The 12,936-nt window shown below is 39.2% G+C and overlaps 1 protein-coding gene across 2 annotated transcripts in view; it reads left to right on the forward strand.

Moving 5' to 3' along the window:
- The window catches only part of CA8 (carbonic anhydrase 8), a 48,147-nt gene extending 35,492 nt beyond the window's left edge, over positions 1-12,655 (forward strand). The window contains exons 5-9 of one of the 2 annotated variants that reach the window (XM_045005563.1): positions 93-155; positions 2,300-2,348; positions 4,183-4,295; positions 11,013-11,186; positions 11,589-12,655. In XM_045005563.1, the coding sequence (XP_044861498.1) occupies positions 93-155; positions 2,300-2,348; positions 4,183-4,295; positions 11,013-11,147 (360 nt within the window). In that variant the 3' untranslated portion in view covers positions 11,148-11,186; positions 11,589-12,655. Of the gene's footprint in view, positions 1-92; positions 156-2,299; positions 2,349-4,182; positions 4,296-8,315; positions 8,487-11,012; positions 11,187-11,588 lie in introns of those variants that run through there. The other variant, XR_006576954.1, reaches the window with a different exon arrangement.
- Positions 12,656-12,936: the final 281 nt, after the last annotated feature.

A 12,936-nucleotide genomic window follows, 5' to 3' on the forward strand; every position in this document is an offset into this window, starting at 1 on the left:
GGCCAGACTTGTTGACCTCTCTCTTAGTTTTCAGAAACAACACAGCAGTGAAGTTCATTTTTGGGTTTGCTTGTTTGTTTGTTATGTTTCAGATAGGAAAGGAACATTTAGGCCTAAAGGCCGTAACTGAAATTCTCCAGGACATCCAGTACAAGGTGAGGAATTGTCTGAGGGAAACAGAAATACTTGACAGAGACGGACTGAATGGGGGAATGACAAAGAAGATAAACTGAAGCAGAGAGTACAGTGTCAGAAATGTTTGTGCTAAGATATCATGTGGGAGCCATAATACAGTGGTCACCATTAAAAGTCAACATTTAACAATAAATCCCACACAATTAGTACAGTTATTTCCTATTCTGACTGCAGGGAAAGTTTTCATTTCATATACTGGTAACAGTTCACAAGTATTGATTTTTTTAATGATACCAATACTTTGTCAATGTGAAATCAACCACCAAGAAAGATCTGTACTGAATGTTCAGAGAACCCCAGTGTCAGTATTCCCCAACCTGCCAGGTTTCAAGTTATACAAGAGCAGAATATGCAGACCAAACACCCAGGAAAAATCACAACTGCAATATGGCTATAGCATAGTGGAACCCTGTTAAGAGAGTCAATGAATTAGATATGGCATTGGAATAGGATTCAGGGGATCTGAGTTTTCTTCCCAGCTCTGACACTGATTTATTCTGTGACCACTTAATCAAGACACTTAATCTCCCTGCCTCATAAAGGGCTTTGAGATCGATGAATGAAAAGCACTGTATAGGTCTGAAAAGACAGAAGTATAGGAATTTTAGGAACTATGTATTATTATTAATTAATCTGAATGTTAAATGTTGTTTTAGTTGAACAATATCTCATGTACTCCAGGTGTAGCATTCATTTCTACAAACTATTACTGTGTGTGTGTTTGTGTACATGTGTGTCTGAGAGAGAGCGCGAGAGATTGTATAGAACTCTTTATACTCTATTGGTAGCACAGATAAAAGCAGGAAGATCATGAATGCTCACTCATGAATTCAGAGGGTCAGCATAATACGTGCTTTGTGCATACATACATTTTATTTGCACTAAGCACATCAACATAATCTTATATTATAAAGTGTCACACCCAAAAGTCACATCTTCAATTTCAACCCAACCATAATCAAAAGAGGTTAATGAGAAGTTTATGATAATATATTTGCTAATACTTAGAATTGGTGTGTTACATGTTTTTCTAATAAGCTTTCCAAATCACAGAGTGAAGCACAACACTTCCTGCTCAGTGGACCTGATCCAAACCCACTGAAATCAGTGGAAGTCAATGGGCTTTGGATTGGATTTGTGTTAGGCATTTTGATGTGAGAAATATAAATCCAGAAACTCAGGATTTGGCATGTAAATGTAGGAGGGAATTGATTTTCAAATGCTTTGTTTTAAAACACATTTTTAGTTAATTAATTTTACTGTACCTGTTAATAATCTCTAGGTGCTTCCAATTTAAAATAAAAATTAAAGCAAATGTAAACAAAGAACAATTAAAAGGATCTTCCTTAAAATGCTTCCCCTTCCCTTAAGCAAGACAGCCACTGCAGAGATCCCGCCATCTGCTACTAAATACAAACCCACATGCAACATATAACAAAATATTCCTCCAGGGGATAACACTCTCCCCCCCCCCCCCACACTCACTGGTAATTTTTACATTTATAAAGTGTTAATGTTGGTGTAAAACACCTTTTTGCAACCCCCCCCAAAGCTTTGAAATTCACTTTTGAAAATCAGACATTTTCAATTGTGCAGTTAACTCTGTCCTTTGATGCACATGTTGTCATCCATGATCTCAAAGGCCACCTGCTATGAGAAATCTATGGGCAGAATTTGGCCCTTAGATATAATGGAGTAAACAGGCTGCTTGGGACAAAGCTCACTTAGGGGCCAGTCTTTCAGTTCACTGTGTGTAGACACGCAGCTTCACCTATGTGGAACCCCACTGAAGCTAATGCAGTGAGCTGCAGGATCAAGGCCTTGCAGAGGGCTCCATGCCAAAAGGAGAGACTAAGCTATCAAAGATCTACAAAAATGGGCTGGGTAGCCTTGGACAGAAAATATAAAATAAAGAAAGAAAGAAAAGGGTTTTATAGCTGCAAGGACTAATGTAATGATGATTCAGTGGAGACTGTCATCAGTGGTTGCCAGGGACAGAAATTCAAGGCTTACTGTGATGACAACATTCAAAGGCTCTTTTTTTTCCCTTCGACATCTTTTTAATGAGAACTGGAGATGAGATGGATTTGTATTGATTTTTCAGGGGAAGTCCAAAACAATACCCTGTTTTAATCCCAACTCTTTATTACCAGGTAGGTGTTGTTTCATATACAGCAAACCTTTACTTACTAGTGTAGATGTACTGTTACATATGTTGCGTTCTGAACAGTCAAACACCTTTTGCCACTTTATAAAATCCTGTTGCAACTCATTCTTTCCTTGAGAACAGCTTTAATGTAGCTGAATCAATAGCAAAACTCTCTGTAGACCTGGATGTGGGTGCTTCATTGACCAACAGTGGAGATGAACTGTGTCTGGCTACCAGCAATTTACCCATTGAGTACCCATTATATTTCTTATCGTGTGGAATAATTGTTTTCAAGATTATCGCCTCTGCCATGCAGCTGACAACTGTGATACTCACAGGAAGTCACAATATACATCAGCTTGGGGTGATGTGGAGGTACAGTGTTTCCCTGAGCATTCCAGTGTGCCTGGAGAGTGTGGATGCCAGTACATCCTTTAAGATTGTGCAGCATCCACTACTCTTTGGCCAGCCATCTTGATAATCTCCCATCCCTGCTGGCTCTGGGGGAGACATTAGACCCAGGTTAGAGGGAAAGTTGTGTGTTTTCTTTGTGCAGTGCTCTCTACTCCTCCAGACTTTAGAGAGTAGATTTGAGTAATTCCCTATACAGAGCTGTTTTTCTTAACAACTACTGTCCAATGTTTGATAATTAATCCCCACAGCTCCGTTGGGCTTGATGTCAATAGAAAGCATGCCCCAAATGCTAGGATATCTACATCATGGGTAACAGAGAAGTTAAGTGACTTGCTCAAAGTCACACAGCAAATAAGTCTTAGACCAACAAAGACAAATAAGTGTAACCAACCCCATTGCAGGGTGTCATGAAAATTTGATCCCTTTTTTGACCAGTTCTACCAATTTCCTTCAGAACAAAGCTTCCATTGTAAGGGCTGCCTCTGTGCCAAATTCCATGCCATTGTGGCAGTCTCTTTCCACAGTACAGACCCAAAACTACCTTAAAAGAACATTTTTAAGGTGGAAAGTCAAGTACTCAAAAGATAGGAAATGCCAGAATTAAGGCTGCAAATGCAACTTTAATTCAGCCCCCAGTTGCATATGCATTATGATACAGTCTTTAATTACATGCTCACATACTGTTTTTTTCCACAGGACCCTTGCCTACCAGCTCTGCCTAAAATTAAGGACTGGATTGTGGCTTTAAGCCAGTGCCCGTGTTGGGTGAGGGTGAAGATGTTTGCAGTGGAACAATGCCTACGGGAGAACTAGGAGAATGCCTACAGTGGCACCTTTACTGTAGGGTGCAGCAAGTGTTCTTCCTCATGATGCCAAGGTGCACATGTGGATATGGAGGGAGTGTATAACTACAGCCCTCGCCATACCTGCTCCTCCTCATGGGGTTTCTGTTGCAGCTCTTGGCCCTCTCACTGTGGGAGCACAAGGAATTTAAACCCCAATCCAGCAAAGAGCTCTGAGCTCCTTGCAGGATCAGAGCCTGAAACTGTGTCTGATCTCCTCTGACCAGGCTACAAGAAAGGAACTAACTCTTTCATCTTCCCTTTTATACAGGCAGGGTTAGGCACAGTCTAGTCCTAAGGGAGGCAGCACTTACTAATGATTAGAGCAGAAGACCAGGGAATCAAAAGACCTGGAATCGGTTTTCCACTCTGTTATATATTTGCTGTGTGACTGAGGACGTACACTCTCTGAACCTTGTTTTTCACATCTGTAATATAGGGATAATAGCCATTTTTGTAGATTTTAGCAGTTTTAGATTCTTGGGACAGAGTAAGTATAAATTATTATAATAAAATCTGTGTATATGTGAATAGAAACTCCTTAATTACTACATTAACATTAAATTATCCTTTTAATTTCAGATCCTCTTCTACGTGATTATTGGGTATATGAGGGCTCCCTTACCATCCCACCTTGCAGTGAAAGTGTTACCTGGATATTATTTCGATATCCATTGACTGTATCCCAACTGCAGGTAATAACTGTGCTTAAAGTGACCTGAGAATATGGTTCTGAGCTAAAGGTTATAGCGTGCAAATATATAGCAGGATGCTATACCTGGTTTTTCTTGAAGATCCCATTAGATCTGTACATGGCTTTTCAAGTAAATGTTAAACCTTTTGAGTCAGTGAATGCACGGAAAGGTCAAAGATGGAAACAAATCTTGTTATCATTTATCATCTGCATTTAAAATAATTCTTTACTAAAGTGAAAGCAAAAAATCAATGAGCTAAAGAAATTCAATCCTTTGTAATCAAAAGCTTTCAAATATCACTTCTTTTTGATATTAAAGGAACAAAGATACACTAGGAAACAGTGTGTCCTGGAGAATGAAATTGTTAATAGTGCAGGTTAACCCTATTACTTTGGACTATATTTAATTTATCTTACTCTTTTCTTAATCTTACATAATAAAAGTTGGCAAATGAACAGTCAATATAAATTTGGCCCATTTTTAAAAAAAATATGCTTTTATAATACATATAAACCTTTCTGCACAACATAAATAAAAAACACCAAAGAAAACTGTTGGTGCTGAACACATAAATATTCCCTGGCAGTGTTTGAAACCCAGTCATAGGAACACCTGCAATGAGCAAGGTGAAGCTAACGATAACACAGAATGTGAATGCACTGATTTTTTATTGTCCTTGCTGAGAGAAGACAAAACAGTAGAGACAAAAGAGCATAAACAGTGACAAACTGGATTTTTAATTCTTTTTCCCCACTTTTAATAATCTAAGGTGTTACTTGTAACACAAGTAGAGAAATGTGTTTGTTCACAACTTATTTTAAGTTGACAGTGTTTGTTTTAATATGAGAAGTTAATTCAACAATATAATTAATTGATCATAGAATAAAAGCACTAGCTCCCAGTAAACTTAGTTTTAAATTAAGTGACAACTTAAAAATATCTAATCATGAGTCCGACACTTATTTTCTTGCTGAAAGGACAGGTCTCCTGACAGTTTAGCACTGATTGAAGGAAAACACATCTGTTGGTATCAGCAGACTCAGAATAACTGTTGTGAAAAATGTACTCTGTATTAATCTATGTCAACTGCTATAAGCATTCTAGTATGATAGTGTTAAAAGGTCTTATATGAATGTAAACAAAACAATACTCAAGTATCAGGGGGTAGCCGTGTTAGTCTGAATCGACAAAAACAACAAGGAGTCCAGTGGCACCTTAAAGACTAACAGGTTTATTTGGGCATAAGCTTTCGTGGGTAAAAAAAAATCACTTCTTCAGATGCATCAAATAATACTGTGGCTATGAGACTGAGGCCTTGAATGACATTCTGCTTTACACTACTTAGATATTTTTAGCCTATATTCTGTATTTTCTGATAGCTAATAAAATATTTTAGTATGTAAATACAAAGCCTTGAACACAATGTACACAACTGAAAATGCTAATATATTTTGCGGGCTATTGTGGAGAGAAGTTTACTAAATCTCTTTTTTCATCACAGAAATTCTTGGAGATTTTGGTATTTATTAGGAGAAATATTGCTACTGATATGAGAGAGAATATTCACATGATGAAATAAAAGGACTAAGTTGTCCCTTATTCACCTCGATAGGTGGCCAGTTTTGCACTAAGTCACTAGCTCAGGCAATCCTGTGTCCTGTTAGCTAGCCATGCAGTAATTCAGTATTTGATAGGCAAATTAAGGCAATTAGTGGCACAATTTAAAGCTGGCACAATTTAAGCTACCTACACACCAATGATTCCACATTAGTTAACATACAGAAAAAAAAGGTGTAGAGGTCATGGCTACTACAATGAAGACACACAAATTCACATCAATGGTTGAAAAAGCAAACTAGATACTAGGATGTATTGTGAAGGGGATAGAGTTTAATGTGGACCATATTATGCTGCCATTATATTAATCAATGGTTCAGCCTCATCCTCTCACCTTGATTACCAAGTTCACTTTCAGTCAGGTTTCTTTAAGAAAGCAAGCAGTAATACATAATGTGCAGAGAAAGGAAAGAAAAGTGATTAATGTTAGTAGGCCAGATCTTTCAGCTGCACTGTTGATTGGATTAGGCCTTAACTTGGCCTAAACAGCTCAGGGAATATTACCTCAGTTGAAGGGTATAAAGTTTATGTAACATAAGTTTAGATCTCCCATTCCTATACATTCCAACACATTTTCATTTTTGCTTAATATGGGCACAAAGGTGGTAGAGAAGTTCTTGTATAAATTGGTTTGATCTAGACTTAATTATGATTGTTGATAAGGATTCCAACCAGTTGGCCTGATTCTCCTCTCACTTATGATAGTTTTATACTCCATTGACTGCAGTGGAGTTACTCCTGATTACACCAGTGTAAGAGAAGAATCAGGTCCAATACATATTGGTAGCTGAGATTGGCACTTATTAATTACCTGAGTAACAAAAGAACAAACAAGGAACAGAACTATCAGAATGCTAGGGCCTGATCCTACTCCCCCGGCAGTCAAGTGGGGCCCGACTGTGCAGTTGTTTTCACAGGCAGTCCTAGTGAAGTCTGGATGTCTTTTGCCAGTAACTGTTCAGCAGTGGGAACAAGGGTTCACACTCTGGCCCTTGGAGTTTTTTCACTGATGTCAATAGGAAGAAGATCAAGCCTTTACTGGATAACTGCTCCCTCCTAATGTCAACCTTCTCCTTCTTCCTCCTTTCCCTTCTCTTGTCTGTTTATGACCCTCACTTATCTCATGTTACCTTTATTTCAATGGGAAGGACAATGTCTTAATTTGTTTTGGGAGACACCAAGCACATTCCTATGCACTACAGAAATATAACATTGTAATAAGAATAGTATTCTCCCCCTTATGATGTTCCCAAAGGAAAGGAAAAATAGGGAAAAGCTTGTTCACATTTTGCCGGACAATTTGTTTTTCTAACTGGACACTTATGAAGAATTTGCTTTGTGGTTCACTGAAGCACAAAACAATTGCATCCTCTGAGCCAGTCAGAATGTGGCTTTCTAACAGTGATACAGTGAGCAGCTGTCATTCCACTATACTCACTGTCAGAGTTAGCTAGTTTTGAATTGAATGGTTAGATCTCTAGCCCCTTTGTCTAGCTCATTCGTACCAAATCATTTAAAAAGAAAATAAATAGTCACTTGCACAGATGGTTGTGGCTGGAGTGGTGTGGAAATATGTTCAGCAAACTAAAGAACTATGGGCGATTCATAGAATTTTGTTCACTCAAAAAAGTGCCTGTTTTCAGAGAATGTGTCACTAAGGTACATGAAATTTTCAAGCAAAACTGGAAACAAAAAAACACCTACATGATAATGGGTCCATTTTCTAAGCAAATCTGATTTTCACAGAGGAAACATTCTTGGGTTTATGTTGTGCTATGAAGAAAATAGCCATTTAATTGAAACCATAAATTAAGCAAAATTTAAAGTCTGAAATCAGGAAATCTGATCTAAATGTTAATGCAAAATTCTGAAAAATAGAAGCTAATGGTGTTTTTGTCACCAGCTGCGATATAAGTGATGAGCCGTGTCTACACAGTGTTTATAATACAGCAAAGAGCTTTAATCTGGTTTAGGGTTCTATATAGTTAACATTTTGGGCTTGAACTGGTTCTCAATAGAATTCTAAGGGAGTGTTAGGATGGATTTTAGTAGGACCAGGATTGGGCCGCCTTATTCCATTCAAAAGGTCAGCTCATGCACCCTTGATCTGAACATGGATGGAACCCTCTGTGCCTGGATCTCCCCACTCCCAGTTGGAGTGGGTGTTTGCTGGGAGAGGGAGCCACCTCTACCGAAACATCCTTTTTCCCCGCAGGGCCTTGCAGAGTGTGTTTCAAATGGTGGTGTCAGTGGGAGGGGGGAGGCCTGGGAAGGTTGACAGAGGGTGGCAAACTACACATTGGGTGGGGCAGGGCCAATGGGTTACACAGTTTCCCTTCTCTTCCCCGTGGAAGTTATCTGGGAAAGGTAATAGAGCCTGGGCCTGTATTATCTTTCCCACAGAGCCACTTCCTCAGTGGTCATGAGGACAGCCATGGCTAGCAGAGCCCATGCAGTGTGTCTTGCCTGGAACCACGCTATCAGGAATTGGGCAGGCAGACAGTGAGGCTCCAAAGCTGATGCAGAGGCACAGTGCGTCTCAGTGCGATGGCTCTGACCCTCTGGAGATCAAAGGTTTGTGATAGGGCCCCAGAACTCAGTATGTGGGACTGGGGTGAACCCTGCCCTCCTGACTGAATGGTGTTGGAGCTGCTCTGTGAGGAAAGCCTCCAGGAGGTGAGTGATCCAGCTCAGTGTACACTGCAGCACATTTGAAGTTGCAGCAGTGGATAATTCCAAAATATTGGCTTGACAGAAAGGCATTTTCCTGCTTGATTTGTTTTTATTTGAAGCCTCCAAGCCTCCAAAGATCAAACAAAAGCTGTGCTCTTGTGAAATGCTTCTTCCCAAACTACAGTGGTTTCAGATGATTCCACTATTGATTCAGTTCAGCTCTGGTGGAAGAGGCCACCTTCAGAAAAGCCGCTCACTGCTTCTACCAGCACTTGACTTCTGCAGGTTTCTTCAGTCCCCAGGCCTGTAATGTGTTTATTTTCAGTTTGAGTTAAATAATCATAAAATAATAGAAAAAAATCTTCAAGAATAGGCGTCTGTATTCCAGCTAAATTAATACAACAGCTCTACCTTTAAAAGCATTCTAAAAGAGCCTCACCACTCTTCCCTCCTTTCATCTTTTCAGTCCAAGCTGTCTTCCTTACATCTCAGCTGTGAGAGGCACAACATGCTGCTCTCTGAGGAAAGAGAATCTCATCTACAGGGAAGAGCTAGCTGCTAAATCAAACACATACATCTGAAAAGAAGCGACTCTGTACTTTTTTGGAGTAAATAACAGTGATCGTGGTTATCTTCTGAATTACAATTGGAAACTGTGTCCCCAGCCAATATAGCAGCTACAAAGAGTCTAGAAAATACCACTAGCTATCTCAGAACACTTCACTTTCCTAAAAATTTGGGGTTAGATTTACATACCCCTCGGTCTCTATTATACATGCAGCCCCTTCCCTCCTTGGGGCTGGCAGAGCCCTTTCTGCATGCTGGGGAATCTGTGCTGTAGAGTGTGGAAACAGAGTCCTGGAGGAGGATGAATGGATGGTAGGAATACCCATCATCCCCCCCACCCTGGCCTCACAGACGTTACATGGAAATGATGATATGATCCTAGGCTCCGTCACTTTTTCTGTGGCGCTCCAGTCTACGGATGCAATGGAGTTGGGTTGCTGGGGAGTTGGGTGCCAGGGCTCAGTGTAAAATGGCAAGGTTTTTGAATGGTTTTCTACACACAATGGAGTCTCTGTGAGAGAATCATTATAGAGATTTCCATGCAAAAAGCCCCCTTGGGTGGGTTTGACTTTGAGTGGGGAGAATCTACCCTCTATATTTTGTTATTATGCAAAAGAAAATAAAAGAAATGTAATTCTTCTATGAAGTTTAATTATTTAACAGATCACTCTTTCATATTACTTTCCTTCTACTATTATGTTCTTTTCTGTTTAAAATACTTGTGATTTGCATTCATTTAAAATCCTGTTTTAAAACAAACTGTCAAAAAGAGTGTGCTATTGCAGCAAGGTGCACACACTGGTTCAGTAGTGCTGCAAGACTACTTTTTGTCTCATGCTTAACAAATGAAGATATGTCACTATGAACTCACCCTCTGGCACCATTTCTGATATCACAGAGGACTTATGCTGCTATTAAAGGAGTTATCCCTGATTTACCATCATCTAAGTGAGAGCAGAAAGAGGCCCCCTGTCTGTTGTGTTATTGCATACATAGGAGGTGATCTAGAATGAAATGCAAGATAGGGAAATATCTGCATGACAGGCCTTAGGTGCTTTGTTGCCCATGGCAGAAAATGTTTTTGGTGGCCCCTCCTGCACCAACCCAAAATGCACATGCAAAACACAACAACTAGAAAAAACTAACACACCAGGGATTTGGCATCCCTGAATGTGATCACTTGGCACCCCTAAATGTTGGCAGTCAGGGTGGCTGCACCGATTGCCTGCCCCAAAGGCTGGCCCTGAATATGCTCTAAAAGTTCTAAAAAAAGTGGTGACAAAATATGCAGAGATTAGCTTTCAAAACCATATGTGCACACTGTCTTTTTTTGCCCATACAGCTACATGTTCTGCATGTGCAATTATTTTTTTGCAGTTACAATGTAGGCACTTATTTAAAAAGAATTGGCTCAAAATACCATATTCATGTTATACCAACAATTTAAAAACTACAGACATTGACTAATTTTCTCCCCCAGTTATGTTCAGTTTTTAATCTATTGATTTAATTTTTCAGAAGAAGTTTCTAAAATTGCATGGAGAGGTATGAATGTCCAAATATTTGGCGAGCACTTTTTCAAGAGCAAGCTGTAGTTTGAGCTAGAACTCTTTGGGAAGTTATGCACACAATCGAATAGGTTGACATCTGTTGTAATTGCTACTCATTTTGCCCAGGCAAGTGCAGTTTTTGTGTACCAATTAATTTATCCACCCACAATTACTTGATTATGAGAATTTATATGCTCAGATATTTAGGTATTGAAAACCACACATTCAACTATAGTTAAGGCTACATCATTGGCCCCACAGTGAACAAAAAATTGAAAATATTCTGCATGTCATTTCTTTACTTTTTCAGATAGAAGAGTTTCGAAGACTGAGGACGCACGTTAAAGGTGCAGAACTTTTAGAAGGCTGTGATGGGATATTAGGAGATAACTTTAGACCAACTCAGCCACTTAGCGACAGAGTCATCAGGGCTGCATTCCAGTAGCAGAAGAAAAAACAACAATGAAAACAAAGCTTTATTCAGGTAAGTGAAAGTTCAGCAGAAAAACAAAAATGGAAAATAAGTCTATTCAAACAATTTTCATGATAGAGATTATGTTTTAGGAGACAATGCTTTTAGACAAATGCCCTGGGAAACCCATGTACTTTGAACTTTGCATTATTTTAATTTTTCATCTGATACCACAATATGTTTTGCCTTTATCTGCACTCCCAAATGCCTTGTAATAATTAGGTTCAATATAGGCTCTGTCCAATACTCAGTAAAGTCAATTGGAGTCTTTTCATTGATTTCAGTGTACATTGGATTGGGCCCTGTTAGGGCAATTTGGTTTCCTGTGACAAGAAGTGTGCTAAACCTGAGCACAAGTGAGATTTGCCTAATGATATGGATGCACTGGTTGATTTTTACGTTTTGTATTTTTAGGACTTCAGTCACCAATGAGTCGTTTTAGTGTTACAGAGCTCCACTCCATGAGACTGATAAAGATGGAAGAAAATGATCCCATCTCAAAGGAGGATTGTTTCATTTGGATCTCCTCTGTTCTCTGTTAAAATGTTACTTTTTTACTCCAAATGCTGCATGTTTAGTTAGGCACAGCCAATGCATGCAGAAGAGGATGCTGAATATTTGGCCTTTTCATGGCTAATGTTAATCTGTTGTTCCATTAATCAGAGTAGTTATGATTGTTTCTTGTCTCAGTAATGTTTTTAGCTTCCACTGGCTTGAAGAACAAGAAGTAAAAGATGACTTTGGGTCCCATGCATAGGTGCAAATACACATTTGAACCTTCACTACCCACACGTCAGTTAATCAAAACTCCCACAGTCTATTTCCCCTGATCTTACATTTAAAAATCCCTCAATATTCCAGCATAATTCACCAACCCTCATTACACTTAGATAATCAGTGTAATACACAGCAGCCTAGTGATGGGATATACTAACAATGAATAAAAGAGAACTTACTATGCAGACAATAGGATCAGCCCCAACTTGGTAACCAACATTATTATTTAACAGCCATCCAACATTGTCAAGAAAATGGACCATTCCAGATGCACAAGCTACTCACTTGCTCTCTGTAATGACTGATGATGCAAAATAAGTAGACATATCTCCACATCTACAATGATCAACACACTCCCCCCAAAACATACATTTCAGGATCCATGGGTCTTACACATACCTGTCACAATAATGTGATGTACCTCATCCAGTGGGTGAAATGAGACAATCACAATTTTTCTTGAATGAACTCACACAGAAAAATGATAAAAGACAAAAACACCATATCACCCATGGCCAAACACTTTTCACAAAGTGATCACTCCATCTCTGACCTCTCAGGCCACAAAGTAAACCCGAACAACACTTTCAAAAGGTGAGTCTGGGAGCTTAAATTCATAACTTTGCTATATACTAAAAATCATGGACTCAGTAAAGACATCAGGTTTATGGCTCATTACAACAATCGGTAACCCACTAACCCTCCTTTGTTCTATGACTGCAGAGGTATTAACTGTCCACTTCACCTTGAATGGTCTCTAGCAACTTGTGTTAACTCCTTATGCTTAACGATTTGTCTTTACCTGTGAGACTCTGAGTACCTTTCCCATACCTGAAGCAGAGCTCTGTGTAAACTCAAAAGCTTGTCTCTCTCAACAACAGAAATTGGTTCAATAAAAGACATTACCTCGCCCACATTGCCTCTCTAATGTCCTGGGACCAACACAGCTACAACAACACTGCAAACAAAGAGAAAAACTAATGAC

Source organism: Mauremys mutica, chromosome 2, assembly GCF_020497125.1.
Source record: "Mauremys mutica isolate MM-2020 ecotype Southern chromosome 2, ASM2049712v1, whole genome shotgun sequence".
Taxonomy (NCBI): Eukaryota; Metazoa; Chordata; order Testudines; family Geoemydidae; genus Mauremys; species Mauremys mutica.